Consider the following 21,979-nt stretch of genomic DNA (forward strand, 5'->3'; position numbering starts at 1 on the left):
GTCAGATTCACCAGGGTTGACATGAAGGAAAAAATGCTAAGGACAGCCAAAACAAAGGTTGAGTTACCCACAAAGGGAAGCCCATCAGACTCACAGCGGATCTCTCAGCAGAAACCCTACAAGACAGAAGAGAGTGGGGGCCAATATTCAATGTCCTTAAAGAAAAGAACTTTCAATCCAGAGTTTCATATCCAGCCAAACTAACCTTCATAAGTGAAGGAAAAATAAAATCCTTTGTGAGCAAGCAAGTACTCAGAGATTTCATCACCACCATGCCTGCTTTACAAGAGCTCCTGAAAGAAGCACTAAACATGGAAAAGAACAACCAGGAGCAGCCACTCCAAAAACGTACCAAATGATAAAGACCATTGACACAATGAAAGACTGCATCAATTAATGAGCAAAACAACCAGCTAGCATCAAAATGGCAGGATCAAATTTACACATAACAATACTAACCTTAAATGTAAATGGGCTAAATGCCCCAATCAAAAGATACAGACTGGCAAATTGGAGAAAAAGTCAAGACCCATTGATGTCCTATATTCAGGAAACCCATCTCATGTGCAAGGACATACATAGGCTCAAAATAAAGGGATGAAGGAAGATTTACCGAGCAAATGGAGAGAAAAAAAAAAGCAGGAGGTGCAATCTTAGTCTCTGATAAAGTGGACTTTAAACCAACAAGATCAAAAGACAAAGAAGGGTATTACATAATGGTAAAAGGATCAATGCAACAAGAAGAGCTAATGATCCTAAATATATACATACCCAATACATAAGCACCCAGATACATAAAGCAAGTACTTATTGACCTACAAAGAGACTTAGGCTCCCACACAATAATAGTGGGAGACTTTAACACTTCACTGTCAATATTAGGTCAATGAGACAGAAAATTAAAAAGGATATCCAGGACTTGAACTCAGACCTGGACCAAGTGGAACTAATAGAGACATCTACAGAACTCTCCACCTCAAATCCACAGAAGATACATTCTTCTCAGCACCACAGGATACCTACTCAAAAATTGACCACATAATTGGAAGTAAATCACTCCTCAGCAAATGCAAAAGAACGGAAATCATAAGTAACAGTCTCTCAGATCACAGTGTAATCAAATTAGAACTCAGGATTAAGAAACTAACTCAGAACCACACAGCTTCATGGAAACTGAACAACTGGCTTCTGAATGTTGACTGGATAAACAATGAAATGAAGGCAGAAATAAAGATGTTCTTCAAAACCAATGAGAACAAAGACACATCATACCAGAATCTCTAGGACACATCTAAAGCAGTGCCTAGAGGGAAATTTATAGTAATAAATGCCCACATGAGAAGCAAGGAAAGATCTAAAATCAAACCCTATCATCAATATTCAAAGAGCTAGAGAAGCAAGATTTTAAAAACTCTAAAGCTAACAGAAGACAAGAGACAAGTATGATCGGAGCAAAACTGAAGGAGATAGAGACTCAAAAAACCCTTCACAAAAATCAATAAATCCAGGAGCTGGTTTTTTGAAAAGATCAACAAAATAGACCACTAGCCAGATTAATAAAAAAAGAAAAGAGAGAAGAATCAAATAGATGCAATAAAAAACAATAAAGGGGATATCCCCACAGATTCCACAGAAATACAAACTACCATCAGAGATTACCAAAAACAACTCCACACATATAAACCAGTAAACCCAGAAGAAATGGATAAATTCCTGGACACTTGCACCCTCTCAAGCCTAAACTAGGAAGAAGTCAAAACCCTGAATAGACAAATAACAAGGGCTGAAGCTGAGGCAGTAATTAATAGCCTACCAACCAAAAAAAGTCCACATCCAGATGGGTTCACATATAAATTCTATCAGACATACAAAAAGGAGTTGGTACCACTCCTTCTGAAACAATTGCAAACAATCCAAAAGGAAGGAATCCTTCCCAAATCACTTTACAAGACCAACATCATCCTAATACCAAAACCCGGCAGAGACTCAACAAAAAAAGAAAACTTCAGGCCAATAGCCAGGATGAACATAGATTTCAATAAAATTTTCAATAAAATCCTGGTAGACCAATTGCAACAGCACATCAAAAAGCTTATCCATCACAATAAAGTAGGCTTCATCCCAGGGATGCAAGGCTGGTTCAACATACACGAGTCTATAATCATAGTCCACCACATAAACAGAATCAAAGACAAAAACCACATGATTATCTCAATAGATGCAGAGAAGGTCTTTGACAAAATTCAACAGCTTTTTATACTAAAATCTCTCAATAAACTAGGTATTGATGGAACATATCTCAAAATAATAAAAGCTATTTATGACAAATCCACAGCCAATATTATACTGAATGGGCAAAAACTGGAAGCATTCCCTTTGAAATCTGGCACTAGACAAGGATGCCCTCTCTCACCACTCCTATTTAATATAGTATGGGAAGTTCTAGCCAGAGCAATTAGGCAACAAACAGAAATAAGGGGTATTCAATTTGGAAAGGAGGAAGTCAATTTGTCTCTATCTGCAGATGACACAATTGCATATTTAGAAGACCCTATCATCTCAGCCCAAAATCTCCTGAAATTGATAAGCAACTTCAGCAAAGTCTCAGGATACAAAATCAATGTGCAGAAATCACAAGCATTCCTATACACCAATAACAGACTTAAAGAGAGCCAAATCAGAAACGAACTGCCATTCACAACTGCTACAAAGAGAATAAAATACCTAGGAATACAACTAACAAAGGATATAAAGGACTTCTTCAAAGAAAACTACAAACCACTGCTCAAGGAAATAAGAGAGGACACAGATGGAAAAACATTCCATTGCTTATGGTAAGGAAGAATCAATATTGTGAAAATGACCACACTGCCCAAAGAAATGTACAGATTCAGTGCTATCCCCACCAAGCTACCAATGACTTTCTTCACAGAACTGGAAAAAAATAGCTTAAACTTCATATGGAACCAAAAGACAGCCCGCATAGCCAAGACAATCCTAAGCAAAAAGAACAAAGCTGGAAGCATCAAGCTATCTGACTTCAAACTCTACTACAAGGCTACAGTAATCAAAACAGCATGGTACTGGTACCAAAACAGAGATATAGATCAATGGAACAGAACAGAGACCTTGGAGGCAACACCACACATCTACAACCATCTGATCCTTGACAAACCTCACAAAAACAAGCAATGGGGAAAGGATTCCCTGCTTAATAAATGGTGTTGGGAAAACTGGCTAGCCATGTGCAGAAAGCAGAAACTGGACCCCTACCTGACACCTTACACTAAAATTAACTCCAGGTGGATTAAAGACTTAAACATAAGACCTAACACCATAAAAACCCTAGAAGAAAATCTAGGCAAAACCATTCAGCACATAGGCATAGGCAAGTACTTCATGACTAAAACACCAAAAGCAATGGCAACAAAAACCAAAATAGACAAATGGGCTATAATTAAACTAAAGCGCTTCTCTGTACAGCAAAAGAAACAATCGTTAAAGTGAACAGGCAACCAACAGAATGGGAAAAAATTTTTACAATCTACCCATCTGACAAAGGGCTAATATCCAGAATCTACAAAGAACTAAAACAGATTTACAAGAAAAAGAAACAAACAAACCCATTCAAAAGTGGGCGAAGGATATGAACACTTTTCAAAAGAAGACATATATGAGGCCAATGAACATATGAAAAAAATGCTCATCATCACTGTCATTAGAGAAATGCAAATCAAAACCACACTGAGATACCACCTCATGCCAGTTAGAATGGCGATCATCAAAAAATCTGGAGACAACAGATGCTGAAGAGGATGTGGAGAAATAGGAACACTTTTACACTGATGGTGGGAGTGTAAATTAGTTCAACCATTGTGGAAGACAGTGTGGCGATTCCTCAAGGACCTAGAAATAGAAATTCCATTTGACCCAGCAATCCCATTACTGAGTATATACCCAAAGGATTATAAATCATTCTATTATAAAGACACATGCACATATATGTTCACTGCAGCACTGTTTACAATAGCAAAGACCTGGAACCAACACAAATGCCCATCGATGATAGACTGGACAAGGAAAATGTGGCACTTATATACTACACATCCATAAAAAACAATGAATTCGTGTCCTTTGTAGGAAGATGGATGAATCTAGAAACCATCATTCTCAGCAAACTGACACAACAAGAGAAAATCAAACACTGCATGTTCTCACTCATTGGTGGGTGTTGCACAATCAGAACACATGGAGACAGAGATGGCAGCATCACACACTGGGGTCTGTTGGTGGGGGCTATGGGAGGGACTGTGGGGAGTGGGGAGGTTGGGGAGGGATATCATGGGGAGAAATGCAGATATAGTTGATGGGGATGGAGGCAGCAAACCACCTGCCATGTATGTACCTATGCAACAATCCTGCATGATCTGTACATGTACCCCAGAACGTAAAGTACAGTAAAAAACATATATACATAACTTAATAAATGAATTTGGACCAAGAAAAAAAAAGAAAGAAAAGGCATCCAAATTGGAAAGGTAGAAGTCAAATTAGCATTATTCACAGATGACATCTTAGATTTAGAAAAACCTAAAGATTCCACTGAAAAACTATTAGAACTGATAAATGAGTTCTGTAAAGTTTCAGGATACAAAATCAACATACAAAAATCTATAGCATTTATATATGCCACCAGCAAACAATCTGAATAGAAGAAATTAAGAAAGCAATCCCATCTACAATAGCTACAAGGAATATAAAATATTGATGAATCAATTTAACTGAAGTCAAACATCTATACAAGGAAAACTACATAAGACTGATGAAAGAAACTGAAGAGGACACACAAAAATTGCAAAGATATTTCATGCTTATAGACTGGAAGAATACTGGTGCTATTGTTTTTATTTTTTGGATTTTGTTTTCAAGATGGAGTGTTGCTCTGTCACCCAGGGAGGAGTGCAGTGGTGCGATCTGGCTCATTGCAACCTCCGCCTCCCTGGTTCAAGCGCTTCTCCTGCCTCAGCCACTGAGTAGCTGGGACTACAAGCATTCACATCACTACACCTGGCTAAATTTTGTATTTTTAGGAGAGACAGGGTTTTGCCATGTTGGCCAGGCTGGTCTAGAACTCCTGACCTCAGGTGACCCAGCCACCCTAGCCTCCCAAATTGCTGGGATTACAGGTGTGAGCCACCGCGCCTGCCCTGGAAAAATTAATACTGTTAAAATGACAATTTACTCAAAGTAATTCATAGATTCAGTGCAATCCCCATAAAAATACCAGGGACATTTTTCATAGAAATAGAAAAAATTCTAAAATATATATGGAACCACACACACAAAAACCCCATTAGCCAAAGCAATCCTGAGCAAAAAGAACAAAGCTGATGGCATTGTACTACCAGACATCAAAATTTACTACAAAGCTATTGCAACCAAATGAGCACAATACTGACATAAAAACAGACACATAGACCAATGGAACAGAATAGAGAATCCAGATACAAATTCATGCATTTACAGCCAATTTATCTTTGACAACGACATCAAGAAAACACAATGGAAAAAACATAGTCACTTCAATAAATGGTGCTGAGAAAACTGGACAACTACATGGAGAAGAGTAAAACTAGACCCCTATATCTCACTACACACAAAATCAAATCAAAGCCACAAGGAGATATCACCTCACCCCAGTTAAAATGGCTTTTATAAAAAGATAGGTAATAAATGCTAGTGAGAATGTGGAGAAAGGGGAACTCTTGTACACTGTGGTAGGCATGTAAATTAATATAACCACTATGGAAAACAGTATGGAGGTTCCTTAATATACTAAAAATAGAATTTCCATATGATCCAGCAATTCCACAACTGGGTATATATACAACAAAAGGAAATCAATGTATCAAAGAGATATCCGCACTCCCATGTTTACTGTAGCTGTATTCACAATAGCCAAAATATATAATCAACTTAAACACTAATCAATATGTGGCATATATACACAATGGAATATTATTAAGCCATAAAAAGAATGAAATTTTGTATTTGTAGCAACATGAACAGAATCGTAGGTCACTGTGTTAAGTGAAGTAAGTCAAGCACAGAAAGAAATATGTCACATGTTCTCACTCATATGTGGATGCTAACAAAGTAGATCTCATGATGACAGAGTAGACTGGTGGTTACCAAAGGCAAGAAAAGTAGGGAGAAGGTAGGAAATACAGAAGCTGATGAATGGATACAAATATGCAGCAGTATAGAAGAAATAAGATCCAGTGTTCAACAGATCAGTAATGTGACCACAGTTTACAATAATAATCTATTGTGCCTTTCAAAATAACTAGAAGAGAATAATTTGAATGTTTCTAGCATAATGAAAAGAGTAGTATTTAAGGTGATGGACAGTCCAAGTATATTGATTTGATCTTTACAAATTATATGAATGTATTAAATTATCACATGTATCCCCACAATACGTATATCTATTACAAATCAGTAAAAACATACAAGTAGAAAAATAAAATAGTTTGAAACCTAATATTATCTGGTTTCAAGGCTTATTTTTAAACACAGTGTTGTGTGGACATAAAGATAACAAATATATCAAAGGAACAGAATAGGGAGTCCAGAAATAGACCCATACATGTGTAAACAACTGATTCTCAATAAAGACGCAAAGGCAATTTCTGGTGGCAAAGTGTCTTTTCAGCAAATGATACTAGAGTAACTAGACATGACAAAATCATTAACTTTAATCCACACCCCAAGCATATATAAAAATTAGTTCAAAAGTAGTTTAGTGAATATATTTTAGTGAGTTGAACACTGTCCCCCAAAATTTCTTGTCCGCCCAGAACCACTGAATGTGACCTCATATGAAAATAGGGTCTTTGCAATCAATTGTAATTAGTTAAGATGATGTCATTCTGGATTAGGGTGGACTCTAAACCCAGTACCTGGCATCTGTTTAAGCAAAAGGAAAGGGAGATTCAGATAGAGACACAGAGAAACAGAGGAAAGATAGCCATATGATGATAGAGGTGGAGAGTGCAGTGAAGCAGGTACAAGCCAACCAACATCCAGGATTTCAGGGAGCCACCAGAAGCTAGGAAGGAGCAAGGAAGGATTCTCCGCTAGAGCCTTCAGAGGGAGCATGGCATCCTCACACTTTGATTTTGGACTTCTAGCTTCCAGAACTGCGAGAGAATAAATAAGCTGTCTTATGCCTTAAGTTTGTGATACTTTTAATGGTAAACTTAGGACACTAGTACAATCATACAATGTATACTTGGAAAGGATTATAACTTTGTATTTAGTATATATGAATATATAAAGCTAATTGCAAGGTCTAAGGAGCTTATCTTTATAAATTGTTAAGGTTACTTTATAAATATTATTGCAACTTATATTAGAAATGACTATTCTTTTTAGTCTGAAGGTAAAAGTGAAATTTTAGAAGTGCTTAATGTGAAAGCGTATACTCAAGTCGTACTTTAGAATTTATGAGTTACCAGTTTAATTACCCCTACATTTAATTCTTTAAATGCTCTTATGAAGAAATTTATCTCAGTTTATCAAAGCAATAAGTTTCCTTGGGGCAAAGGAGACAAAAGGCAATGCAGCAGACTGGCTAACAGCTCTCTGGGTTAGAATCCCAGCTCCCTTGTGTACTTGCCATAAATATAATTGACTTATCATCTTTGTGCCTTAGCTACATCATCTATAAAACAGGAATAACGATAGCACCTACCCCACTGGGTCATTTGGAACATTAAATAAATCACAATTTGTAAAGCACCCAGAATGGTATCTGGTCCATATTATGACATAGCATTTGTTAATTAACCAAAATCTCCTTTCAGATTGTTTAAATTGTTTATATACAACCCTGAAAGAAGCAGACAACCCCAGAACATATTTGCCATACCAGGGCTCTCACGCAAGACCAGGACCCCTCACTCCCTCACTCTCCCACCAGGTAGAGAGTTTAAAATATGTAAAGGCATTCTTCTGCTTGTCACTATGAAAGACGTCTTTAGATATCTGCACAGGCCATCGGGAAAGTAGAAGGGATTCCAAATGCCCTGCATGAATGGGGAATCCTTGCAAAAAAAAGAGAAATGGTCCCAACTAGAAATGCTAATTTATGCTCCAGTTGAGAAACACTGCTTAATACATGTTCTCTGAATTAATATATGACTGCATGACAACACATCCAGCAAAGTGTATTTCCATATTCTGAAAATAAACATATCTTTTACTCCTAGAAAATCTGTTTAGTGCCCTAGAACTGAACAAATAGAGGGAAAACTTTAGGGAGAAAATTTGAACTCTTTCCTTGTTGATTTGCTCTGTAATATATCTGCATGTTAACTCTAAACACTAATCAAAGCTTAACTCTAAATACTAAGTATAGCTCTTTTCAGAATGATGAGACATGGTTGCCATCAGTAGCCAATGACACTGGACAATACTAGCAGCAGCATCTCCTCTCCCCTTCCCCATGACATAACCGTATCTTCAGTGCTGCGAAAACTAGATAACTAGATAACTGTATGCAGAAGAATGAAACTAGACCCCTGAATCTGGAAATAGGTAGCATACTGCAAGCGAACTGCCTGAATTCCAAGACAGTGCAAATTAGTCCAACATCTAACATTTAGAAGGAGCTCACTACCCTTCTGACTTCTACCTAGTATGGGGAAGAGGAAAAGAAGGACACCGAACAATCTTATGAAAACTTTAACCATTGTTCTAATAATTCCTCTCAATTAATCATAACCTTATCTTAAATTATAACAAGATAAAGCTTAGTTCTTAGGTTATCATGAAAATTTCATAAAAGTCATCTCATTCTTTTAAGGAAATTAACATATTTATCTATTTTATTTCTTCAGTTATTAGTTGAACAAAGAGTTACTATGTTGAACAGACATTTACTATATCTATATTGTGCTAGGGATTCAGTGGTGAGTTAGGCCAATTATTTTTCTTCATGGAGCCTACATTCTAGTGGAATTTATAAGCAAATATCTTGTAACTTTTGTGTGCTCATTATATTCTGCAGTAACAAACTTTAAAGTACTATTTTAAAAATCCCAAGTTGTTGAAAATTATCAAAGTGACAAAACTAGCTAACCATACTTCAAATAAAATATGGAATTATCCATGTTTCTCTGTACTGTGTTGTTGTTTTCCAGAGTGGGAGCTTCACAACCTTAGATATTTAATAAATTCATTATTATGAGAGTTATGATACACTGGGATAATGAATGTTCTTACCTCAAAGAGTGGTAAATCGTGGGATAAAAATTTTGGCAGATTTACATCAATGATAGATCTAAGCAGCAAAATTTCTTCATTTTCATTTGGATATTTCAGCTAAAAAAAACACACACTCATGATGATATCTGCATCTGCTAACAGCACCCACCCCCTTTGTGTTCACACACATACATACAGACACTGTACACAATTTAAACAAATGCAAAAATGTTACTCTTCTTTCATTATATTGGATTATTAATTTTAGAAACTGACATTTCAACTTGTTGGGTTTTTTTACCAGTTTATAATAAAAACATATTTTAACTACTTTCCTTTCACAGCTATGCTAAAGAGGTATTAACATGAATTAAATACAGTTTGGCAGCTGCTATCCCTTGTATTGGGTAGAGCTGGCTTATTCTCTATATGTATTCACAACTAGCAGTAGATTGGTCAAATGAAAATTACTAACAGTGGGCAATCATTTTGGAAAGATGCATTAAAATTTAAAACATATAAACATTCACTCATTTGCCCATATTCTGATGCCAAGCCTTTTCTCTGAGTGTAGAGTTATGCACCTTTTTTTTTTCCAAAAGCCTCATCAACAACACATCATCTATTCTATCTTGTTGCGCTCTGTTTTTGTTTTTTAAAGGGGCTAATGCTCTTCAAAAATAATTGTAATACAACCTAAGTATATCATCCTGATAAATTTTTAATTTTTTTTTCAGTTTTACACACATTTCTCATCCACATCTTAGTCAAAGTCAAAATTTTAGCATTTCATCTATATTCAATTTTTTTTAAATTTTTTATTGCATTTTAGGTTTGGGGGTACATGTGCAGAACATGCAAGACAGTTGCATAGGTACACACATGGCAGTGTGTTTTGCTTCCTTTCTCCCCTTCACCCACATTTGGCATTTCTCCCCAGGCTATCCCTCCCCGCCTCCCCCTCCCGCTGGCCCTCAATCTTTCTTAAACATGAATTTAGTTTTCACAGAAAAAAAATCCTCTTTTTATGCTTATATCATCAGTTTCCCCACCATGCCATAAGATAACATAATAACAGTAACATGTCCAAGTGGCTTCAAAAAGGTTCAAGAACAAGCAAACCAGCTCTGAGTAAGGAATGCAGCTCATCTGACAGAAGCTGAAGTGGAAGGGCAGAGCAGGGGATGCTGCTGGCTGCGGACCCAGAATGCCACGTGTTAGCAAGTTTCACAGAGAGAGTGGAGAGGGCTTGTCACACACTAAGTTAGTTTAATAAATTGTGCTTAAGAAAACTCCACTGGGCATGGTGGCTCATGCCTATCCTGTTAATGAAACAAAATTCAAATCACTAAGAATTATATATGTAAGATTTTACAAATCATTATAAAATTTCATTTTTCATCTGTATAAAATAATACATTTTTGGTGTAAAAATTGATTTTTTCAATCAATTAATGAAACCAACAAGTTATTGGAACTCTGTGAAGACCCATTAGGCTGGAAATTTACAAATAGAAAATGACAAGTAAGAAATACTTGTGTTCTCTACCTTCAGATTCCCAGCAGCAGTAAGCACTGACTTCACGGCTCTCATTCCATAGTCGTAGTGATGTTGAGATGACAACTGCTCTGAACACAAGCGATACATAGCCACAATTTTTACTGACAGCGGCCGAGCAGTAACAAACCCACAGGAGTACAGGACTATTTCAGCAATCATAGCATAGTCAGGCACCATCATTGCTACTGTCCGAAAGAGAGCCTATAGGTATGTAGAAAAGGTACTTTTTAAAGAATCATTGTAAAATAAGCCAGGCCGGGAAAGATAAATACCACAGGTTTTCACTAATATGTGGAAGCTAAAAAAGTTTATCTCATAAAACTAAAGAATAAAATAGTGGTAACTAGAGGCTGGGAAAGGTGAGGTGGGGCCATCAGGAGAGGCTGGTTAAGAAATACAAAATTTCAGATACATAAAAAAATAAATTCTAGTGCACACTGTAGCACTGTGAGGTGATTATAGTTAAAAATAATTTACTCTATATTTTTAAATAGCTAAAAGAGAAGAATTTGAATGTTTCCAATACAAAAAAATGATAAATATTTGAGGTGATACACTATACCCTAATTTGATCATTATACATTGTTTACATGTATCAAAGCATCACTCTACTCCATAAATATATATAATTATTATATGTCAATTAAGAAAAATTTAAAAGGCAATAATATATCAAGAGGTTAGAAAATTAAAATAAAAAGACCATCATAAAGATAATCATGTTCTTTTTTTCATGTTATGACTTTATACCTTTTCTACAATAGTATTAAATTTTAATATTCATAGTCTATTAATAATAATGTATTATATTCTTGAAATTTGCTAAGAGAGTAGATCGTGTTGCCAACAGAAAGAAAACAGAAAAAGTATAAATGTGAGGTGGTGGATAATTTGATTCGTTTGATTAGTGATACTGTTACGCAATGTATATGTATATAAAAATATGTGTGATGTTTGTCAATCATACCTCAATAAAAAAATCATTGACCTGAAAGTTTAAAAAGTAAATAGATGAATTTCTGTTTCTGAAAAAAATAAATTTTAATGTTCAAATCATATAGATTAAAAGTAACTTTAAAAATAAATTTCCAGTTGTGGTTATATAGTAAATATATCATTAGCTTTTTGTATCAATTCTTTGTCATCTATGTGTTCAATTTCAATTACATTATATTCCTCATGGGAAGCAACAGTTACAGAACCTCAGACTCTCCCAGGATGTTCAAAAGCTGGGTTTCTCATCTAAACTGCTGAGTGTCCCCATGTTGGGAGACTCGGTGTCAAGCGAGGCTGTACAGGATCTACTTAATTATATAATCTAGGATTTACCAGGTAAGCTCTAATAACAAGATTATGTTAGTGTTAGATATACGATCCATTTTGAGATATGCTTAACCTTTTTGAATCTGAAGTCACAATGTCAGTCTTTTAGCAAGCATAACAAAGAAAACTAGAAGTAATAATTATTAGAGATAAATCAATTTTACAAATTGTAAAGATAACATTTTCTTATGATATTTAAAATACTGAGGTTATATGATGTTATATGATGGTAGGAAATAGAAAACAATATATTTTAAAAGAATAAATAAGAAAATTTAGGTATAGAATATTAGTATGTATGAGGACTCACTTCAAAGCTCATGTATTAAAACATGACTTTCTTGTGCAAAATATGGAAAACAATAGTATTCTTGGGGAAAAAAGAAGCTCTTCTAGTGAATGACAATCATAGTCAGATAGATCATAAATGCACTCTGGTAATTAGTTGAATTACCAAAAACTCAAAGTAAAGAGAAAATAAAAACATCTTGCTTAAATGATCTATTATGACTCTTCTAAGCTGAGAACAAATAGAAGATTTATATCAAGTAAGATTCTTCTAATGTGTTGTGTCAGTTAGTAGTTAGAGGCCGCAGTACCACTATTTTATCAATAAGGTTACTGTTAGAGAATAGAAAGAGTAAAATGTTTAAAAAAATATAACTCAAAACACAGAGGAGGACTCAAGATGGCGCTGTGAGAATAACCCAGGATTGGAGCTCTTCTCGTTGAATCCGCAAACGGTGAGTCAGAGCGGCATTTCCAGACTGATCTTTGTTGCCCACAGAACGGGGAAACTCCCAAGTATAAAAAAGACACGGGACGCCAGGCAGTAGGTCTGCCTGGCGAAGCCGGCAGCCGGGGCGGCGGCGGCCGGCCCTACCCAGCAATCCCTACAGGGCACGCTTGTCCAGGTGCCCTGTTGAACTGGCAACCTGAGACTTGAGAGGGCTGGACTTGAGACTGAACGAGACTTGGACAGTAGGCCAGCCCAGGGGATTGCAGGGATTGGGATACCCAGTGGGACGAACAAAACCGTGATTTCAAACTATCCCGAGCAGACGATTCGAGACGCTCTGTGGGGGAGGGGCGTCCACCACTACCCAGGCAACCCACCCCAACTGAGATACACGCCCACTGCTGACACAGCCAGCCGTTGCCGAAGCAACCCACCCCAACTGAGATACACGCCCATTGCTGACGCAGCCAGCCGTTGCCGAGGCAACCCGTCCCTACTGAGATACACGCCCACTGCTGACGCAGCCTGCTGTTGCTGAGGCAACACGCTACAACGAAGAGACTCCGCCGCAGGGTGTGGCGGAGACCACAGCAGAGCCGGCAGGAACAGCGCGAATCACACAACAGCAGGGCGGAGCCTCGGCAGCCAAACAGTGGCTAGTCTGCCTTCTAGCTGGGCAGGACACCTGATCGGACATCCAAAAATAAAGCCCAAACCCCTCAACACAGAGCATTGGAGAAAAAAAAAAAAAAAAGGGTTTTTTAATGAGCTCTGTAGCAGCAGAATCAAACATAGCAGCCTAACATCACTGAATAAACAACAGAGTGCACAGCTCAGCAATTAAACCCCTATAAAGTACAAACTGTCTCCTCAAGCAGCTCCCTGACCCCTCTATATCCAAAAGACTGACATTAGGCAGGCATCATCCTGGGACAAAGAGAGCAGAAAAAGAAACTGGTAGCATCCCTCACTGTGCCACAGCTACTAGAGGTGCACCCCATACAAGCAGGGTCTGGAGCGGACCTCAGCAGTCGTACAGCGAAGGGGCTAGACTGGTAGAAGGAAAACCAAGCAACAGAAATACTTCATCATCAACATTCTGGGTGTCTACTCAGAGACCCAAACGAAAAGTCAGCAACTACGCAGACGACCAGCGGACAAATCCACAAAGATGGGAAGAAACCAGCGCAAAAAGGAGGAAAACACCCGAAACCAGAACACCTCGCCTCCTAGAAAGGACCAAAACTCCTCACCAGCAAGGGAGCAAAGCTGGACGGAGAATGACTGTGACGAAATGACGGAATTAGACTTCAGAAGATGGATAATGAGAAACTTTTGTGAGCTAAAAGATCATGTATTAAATCAATGCAAAGAAACTAAGAACCTTGAAAAAAGATTTGAAAAAAGATTTGAGGAAATGATAACAAGAATGGATACCTTAGAGAGGAATATAAATTAAAGGAGCTGAAAAACACTACGAGAACTTCGCGAAGCAAACACAAGTTTCAATAGCCAAATTGACCAAGCAGAAGAAAGAATATCTGAAGTCGAAGACCAACTCAATGAAATAAAACGGGAAACCAAGATCAGAGAAAAAAGCACAAAAAGGAATGAACAAAGTCTCCAAGAAATGTGGGACTATGTGAAAAGACCTAACCTACGTTTGATAGGTGTACCAGAAGGGGACGAAGAGAATGAATCCAAGCTGAAAAATACTCTTCAGGACATCATCCAGGAAAACTTCCCCCACCTAGCAAGACAGGCCAACACTCAATTGCAGAAAATACAGAGAACACCACAAAGATATTCCGCAAGAAGAGCAACCCCAAGGCACATAATCGTCAGATTCAACAGGGTTGAAATAAAGGAGAGAATACTAAGGGCAGCCAGAGAGAAAGGTCGGGTCACCCACAAAGGGAAGCCCATCAGACTCACAGCAGATCTTTCGGCAGAAACACTACAAGCCAGAAGAGAGTGGGGGCCAATATTCAACATTCTTAAAGAAAAGAACTTTCAACCCAGAATTTCATATCCAGCCAAACTGAGCTTCAGAAGTGAAGGAAGAATAAAATCCTTTGCGAACAGGCAAGTACTCAGAGATTTTGTCACCACCAGGCCTGCTTTACAAGAGCTCCTAAAAGAGGCACTACACATAGAAAGGATCTATCAGTACCAGCCATTCCAAAATCACACTGAATGCTAAAGAGCTTCAACATAATGAAGAATCTACAACAACTAACAGGCAAAACAGCCACATAGCATCAAAATGGCAGTATCAAATTCACACATAACAATATTAACCCTAAATGTAAATGGACTAAATGCACCAATCAAAAGACACAGACTGGCAAATTGGATAAAAAGCCAAAACCCATCAGTGTGCTGTATCCAGGAAACCCATCTCACATGCAAGGATACACAAAGGCTCAAAATAAAGAAATGGAGGAAGATTTACCAAGCCAATGGAAAGCAAAAAAAAGCAGGAGTTGCAATTCTCATCTCTGATAAAATAGACTTTAAAGCAACAAAGATCAAAAGAGACAAAGAAGGCCATTACATAATGGTAAAAGGATCGATACAACAAGAAGAGCTAACGATCCTAAACATATATGGACCCAACACAGGAGCACCCAGATACATAAGGCAAGTTCTTAATGACTTACAAAAGGACTTAGACTCCCAAACAATAATATTGGGAGACTTTAACACTCCACTGTCAATACTAGACAGATCAACCAGACAGAAAATCAACAAGGATACCCAGGGCTTGAACTCAGACCTGGAGCAAGCAAACCTGGTGGACATTTACAGAACTCTCCACCCCAAATCCACAGAATACACATTCTTCTCAGCACCACATCACACCTACTCTAAAATTGACCACATAATTGGAAGTAAAGCACTGCTCAACAAATGCAAAACAACTGAAATCATAACAAACAGCCTCTCAGACCATAGTGCAATCAAGTTAGAACTCAGAATTCAGAAACAGACCCAGAACCGCACAGCTTCATGGAAACTGAACAACTGGCTCTTGAATGTTGATTGGGTAAACAACGAAATGAAGGCAGAAAGAAAGAAGTTCTTCGAAACCAATGAGAACGAAGACACAACGTGCCAGAACCTCTGGGACACATTTAAAGCAGTCTCTAGAGGAAAGTATATAGCAATAAGTGCCCATATGAGGAGAATGGAGAGATCCAAAATTGACACCCTATCGTCAAAATTGAAAGAGCTAGAGGAGCAAGATCAAAAAAACTCAAAAACCAGCAGAAGACAAGAAATTACTAAGATCAGAGCTGAGCTGAAGGAGATTGAGACACGAAAAACCCTTCAAAAAATCAATAAATCCAAGAGCTGGTTTTTTGAAAAGATCAACAAAATAGACCACTAGCCAGACTGATTAAAAATAAAAGAGAGAACAACCAAATAGATGCAATAAAAAATGATAAAGGGGAAATCACCACAGATTCCACAGAAATTCAAACCATCATCAGAGAATATTACAAACAACTATATGCGCATAAACTAGTAAACCTGGAAGAAATGGATAAATTCCTGGACTCCTGTGTCCTCCCAAGCCTAAACCAGGAGGAAGCTGAAACTATGAATAGACCAATAACAAGGTCTGAAGTTGAGGCAGCAATTAAGAGCCTACCACACAAAAAAAGCCCAGGTCCAGACGGGTTCACAGCCGAATTCTACCAGACACACAAGGAGGAGCTGGTACCATTCCTTCTAAAACTATTTCAAACAATCCAAAAAGAGGGAATCCTTCCCAAATCATTTTATGAGACCAACATCATCCTGATACCAAAACCCGGCAGAGACCCAACGAGAAAAGAAAACTTCAGGCCAATATCCATGATGAACATAGATGCAAAAATCTTCAATAAAATATTGGCAAGCCGATTGCAACAGCAAATCAAAAAACTTATTCATCATGATCAAGTAGGATTCATCCCAGGGATGCAAGGCTGGTTCAACATACGCAAGTCTATCAACGTAATTCACCACATAAACAGAACCAAAAACAAAAACCACATGATTATCTCAATTGACGCAGAGAAGGCATTTGACAAAATTCAACAGCCCTTTATGCTAAAAACCCTCAATAAACTCGGTATCGATGAAACGTATCTCAAAGTAATAAAAGCTATTTATGACAAACCAACAGCCAATATCATACTGAATGGGCAAAAACTGGAAGCATTCCCTTTGAAATCTGGTACTAGACAAGTATGCCCTCTCTCACCACTCCTATTCAATATAGTACTGGAAGTTCTAGCCAGAGCAATCAGGCAAGAAAAAGAAATAAAGGGTATTCAAATAGGAAAGGTGGAAGCCAAATTGTCTCTATTTGCAGACGACATGATAGTATACCTAGAAGACCCCATCGCCTCAGCCCAAAAACTCCTGAAACTGATAAACAACTTCAGCAAAGTCTCAGGATATAAAATCAATGTGCAAAAATCACAAGCATTCGTCTACACCAATAACAGACTTAAAGAAAGCCAAATCAAGAGCGAACTGCCATTCGCAATTGCTACAAAAAGAATAAAATACCTTGGAATACAACTCACAAGGAACGTAAGGGACCTCTTCAAGGAGAACTACAAACCACTGCTCAACGAAATCAGAGAGGACACAAACAGATGGAGAAACATTCCATGTTCATGGTTAGGAAGAATTAATATCGTGAAAATGGCTATACTGCCCAAAGTAATTTACAGAATCAACGCTATCCCCATCAAGCTACCATTGACTTTCTTCACAGAACTGGAAAAAACCACCATGAACTTCATATGGAACCAAAAGAGAGCCTGCATAGCCAAGTCAATTCTAAGCAAAAAGAACACAGCGGGGGGCATCACACTACCGGATTTCAAACTATACTACAAGGCTACAGTAATCAAAACAGCATGGTACTGGTACCAAAACAGAGATATAGACCAATGGAACACAACAGAGGCACCGGAGGCAACACAACATACATACAACTATACAATCTTTGATAAACCTGACAAAAACAAGCAATGGGGCAAGGATTCCATGTTTAACAAATGGTGTTGGGAAAACTGGCTAGCCATGTGCAGAAAGCAGAAACTGGACCCCTTCCTGACACCTTACACTAAAATTAACTCCAGATGGATTAAAGACTTAAACATAAGACCTGGCACCATAAAAACCCTAGAAGGAAATCTAGGCAAAACCATCCAGGACATAGGAGTAGGCAAGGACTTCATGAACAAAACACCAAGAGCATTGGCAACAAAAGCCAAAATAGACAAATGGGACCTAATGAAACTCCACAGCTTCTGCACGGCAAAAGAAACAGTCACTAGAGTGGATCGGCAACCAACAGAATGGGAAAAAATTTTCGCAGTCTACCCATCTGACAAAGGGCTGATATCCAGAATTTACAAAGAACTCAAGCAGATTTACAGGAAAAAAACAAACAAGCCCATTCAAAAGTGGGCAAAGGATATGAACAGATACTTTACGAAAGAAGACATATATGAGGCCAACAATCATATGAAAAAATGCTCATCATCACTGGTCATCAGAGAGATGCAAATCAAAACCACATTGAGATACCATCTCACGCCAGTTAGAATGGCGATCATTAAAAAATCTGGAGACAACAGATGCTGGAGAGGATGTGGAGAAAAAGGAACACTTTTACACTGTTGGTGGGAGTGTAAATTAGTTCAACCATTGTGGAAGACAGTGTGGCGATTCCTCAAGGCCTTAGAAATAGAAATTCCATTTGACCCAGCAATCCCATTACTGGGTATATATCCAAAAGACTATAAATCGTTCTACTATAAGGACACATGTACACGAATGTTCATTGCAGCACTGTTTACAATAGCAAAGACCTGGAATCAACCCAAATGCCCATTGATAATAGACTGGATTGGAAAAATGTGGCACATATACACCATGGAATATTATGCAGCAATCAGAAATGATGAGTTCGTGTCGTTTGTAGGGACATGGATGAATCTGGAAAACATCATCCTCAGCAAACTGACACAAGAACAGAAAATGAAACACCGCATATTCTCACTCATAGGTGGGTGATGAAAAATGAGAACACATGGACACAGAAAGGGGAGTACTAAACACTGGGGTCTATTGGGGGGAAAAGGGGAGGGCCAGTGGGAGGGGGAGGTGGGGAGGGATAGCCTGGGGAGAAATGCCAAATGTGGGTGAAGGGGAGAAGAAAAGCAAAGCACACTGCCATGTGTGTACCTACGCAACTGTCTTGCATGCTCTGCTTATGTACCCCAAAACCTATAATCCAATAAAAAATTAAAAGAAAAAAAATATATAACTCGAGCAAATAACTTGAAATAGAAAAGCTTAAGCAAATGTTCTAACTACTACACAGGCGAGGAAAAAAAGGGGATGAAAATTGCTACACAGATGGTATCTCTTTAAAAGGGTATGTTCTCAACAACTGCTTTTTTAATGAATAAAAGAGAGAATGACTGAATTAGCAAAGCAGTCAGCGAGTCAATGGCTAGGTTAGGGTGATACTCTATCTACAATAGCACAAATTACTACTAGTTTGGTGTCAACATCCAGAACTGTGTGTTGTGGGTTTCCCTCTGACCACCCTAAGTATTTCACAAATATCCTATTCACCTCTTAGCACTGTTAGTAATATGAATGTGAAAATGATGAAGCAGACATATTTCTAATGGAACAAAAAATAAAGTAAAGTAAAGAAATGTCAAGGAGTATCATAATATTTCATTTATTAGGCATCCTCTACCAACTATTAAACAATAATACTCAACACAATGAAAAGCAACCTGATTGAAACATTTTTCAAGCCTAAATAAGTGATTCTCAAACAGGTTGTACAACATACAGATATAATGTGGCTTGATTTTTGATGTACCAGAAATAATTTGTTGGTAATAGTAAGTTTGAATATAATTTAGTGCTTTGTTAAAAAAAAATTAAATTGGATTCTACCTTAACCAATGATATAGTTTGCTGAGTGTGAAAACAAACAGGGAACAGATCCACGTAACATGCCTAGACTTGAGTCAATTCCAGTGTATGTACTCCATGTGAATATAATCTTCATGTTTATCTCAGCAAAAATAAAGTAATCAAGAATAGTTTTTCTATTGCTTCTGCTCTATTGATCAAAGAAGAAGGGTGGTATGTAAGGAAATGTATAAACTTCCTGGAGCATGCTTTCAAAAGACTGCTTGTGGGTACAATAAAAAAATTCAAGCAATAACTTCTTACCATTTTTTTTTAAGAAACTGTGAATTGATTTTTAAAAATATTTTGATCTGTACAGGAACAAGCTTTATTTTAATTGAATGAAATGGAGGATTTAGGATCTACTTTGTTTTTTTTTCCTCAATACTATTAGTGTTTCATCCTACATATCCTCTGGAAAGCTATGTATCACTTTATTGGCTCTGTGACATTAGGAGATCTAGAATGTGTCTATTTTACCATGGATTCTAACAAACTATTCTAAAATGATCATTAAGTACTAATTCTTCAGAATAGTTTAAATCTAAAATACAGCTTCTCTAAAGTGAAGATGTATTTAAGAAATTGCTTTATTATGTACATGTAATGGGATGTCAAAATGGGACTCTTTCTGTATGATATGATACATCAGTTACTAACGTGAGTATGATCTTTTCAACACACAAAATTTACAAGAGAAATGTCTACAACCTTGAACCCTCTCATCTACTTGTATAGTACAAAATATTTGAGAGAGAAAAGAAAGAGGAAGGAGTTGTGAAAATATTTTCTTTGAAGGGAGCTGTTGTTATGCTGAGTCCCCATAACCCTCCTCACTACATTCAAGTTTCATAAGAGCTTGGTAGATATTCTTGCGTTTTGGGAGATATGGACTGGAGCCTGACTAATGACTGAAAAAGGATAATGACCCGTGGTAGCAGAATTAATACCCACGGTTTGCTGGGACAAAGGATTTATGAGTGGTACATGACAAAGAAGGGCCACACTGAATCTATTTAAGTCCTGCCCTACATACTTCCTGGCAGAGTGAGAGCTCTTCAACAGTGAAGTTCACACAGAATTCACCACAGAGATCTAGGCAAAGAGAGGACAATGACAACTGGAGAAACAGAACCCATCACTGAAACCTCAGAAATGACAAGTAGAGATACTTAATGGAGGAGTCCCTGAAGAATTACAAGTAGAGATAACTAATGGAGGAGTTTCTGAAGAACCCATGGACATGCACATGATAGGATCCAGCTATAAACCTCAGCCAAGTCCAGGGAGTTTACCCAGGAGGTCAGATATGAACTGTGTATGTTTAGTGTTCTCTGCTAGTTTAAAGGATGAGTATGAATTTGTCAGACAGGGAAGTGGTGGCCTAGCAGAGCACTTGAGAGAAAAAAAACAGCATGTAGAAAAGCAAAGGATCCCCAGAAACTAGTGAGGCCCAGTGTAACAGACAGATACAGGGAAATGGCAGGACAGATGCAAGACCTCATGCCAAGGCTCTTGTAGACTGTACTAAGAAATCTGAACTTTAGACTATGGGCAACGAAGAAGATCCCAGCAGTTTTTTAAAGTTGAAGATTATAGGATTAGATTTCTTTTGATAGATAACAATGATAGCACTGTAATGGGGAATTCATTATAGTGTATTTCGATAGAGAAGAAATTGATGACAAGTGAACTATTGCAATAAGACTCACAGGAGAAGACAGAAGGCCGGGAGCAGTAAGGTGTGGCAGGGGGACCAGGCCAGTGCAGCAGGGATTATAGAGTTTATGCGAAACAGAAACCCTGGGCTTGGTGACTGAATCACCTGGTAGAGAAGAGGGAGTTTTTGAGAATGATTCTGAAGACTAGTAATGATACTTTCTGGGCCCCATCAGGCTACTACCATTATAATTTTTTAGGAATATGCAATGCTTTCATTTCAGTCTTGCTAGGTATTTCCATAGATACCTGAAAACAGATGCTTTGTAGAAGCTTGAACCAACAAGGCTGCACAATAGGAAAAACTATCAGAATCTGAGAATAGCTTTTGGCCTCACGTAGAAAGAAAATACATTACT

The 21,979-nt window shown here is 37.7% G+C and overlaps 1 protein-coding gene across 10 annotated transcripts in view; it reads right to left on the reverse strand.

Annotated features, from left to right (window-relative positions):
• DNAH7 (dynein axonemal heavy chain 7) overlaps window positions 1-21,979 on the reverse strand; it is a 391,865-nt gene that overhangs the window by 183,857 nt on the left and 186,029 nt on the right. For 9 of the 10 annotated variants that reach the window (XR_013519014.1, XM_035305175.3, XM_078328052.1 and 6 more), the window contains 2 exons: window positions 10,820-11,032; window positions 9,289-9,387 (listed from right to left, as the gene is read on the reverse strand). Coding sequence is in view for 9 of the 10 variants with exons in the window: in XM_035305175.3 (XP_035161066.1) it covers window positions 9,289-9,387; window positions 10,820-11,032 (312 nt within the window). In the remaining variant the exon portion in view is untranslated. The remainder of the gene's footprint in view (window positions 1-9,288; window positions 9,388-10,819; window positions 11,033-21,979) is intronic. The other variant, XM_078328051.1, reaches the window with a different exon arrangement.

Source organism: Callithrix jacchus, chromosome 6 (genome assembly GCF_049354715.1).
Source record: "Callithrix jacchus isolate 240 chromosome 6, calJac240_pri, whole genome shotgun sequence".
Classification (NCBI taxonomy): Eukaryota; Metazoa; Chordata; class Mammalia; order Primates; family Cebidae; genus Callithrix; species Callithrix jacchus.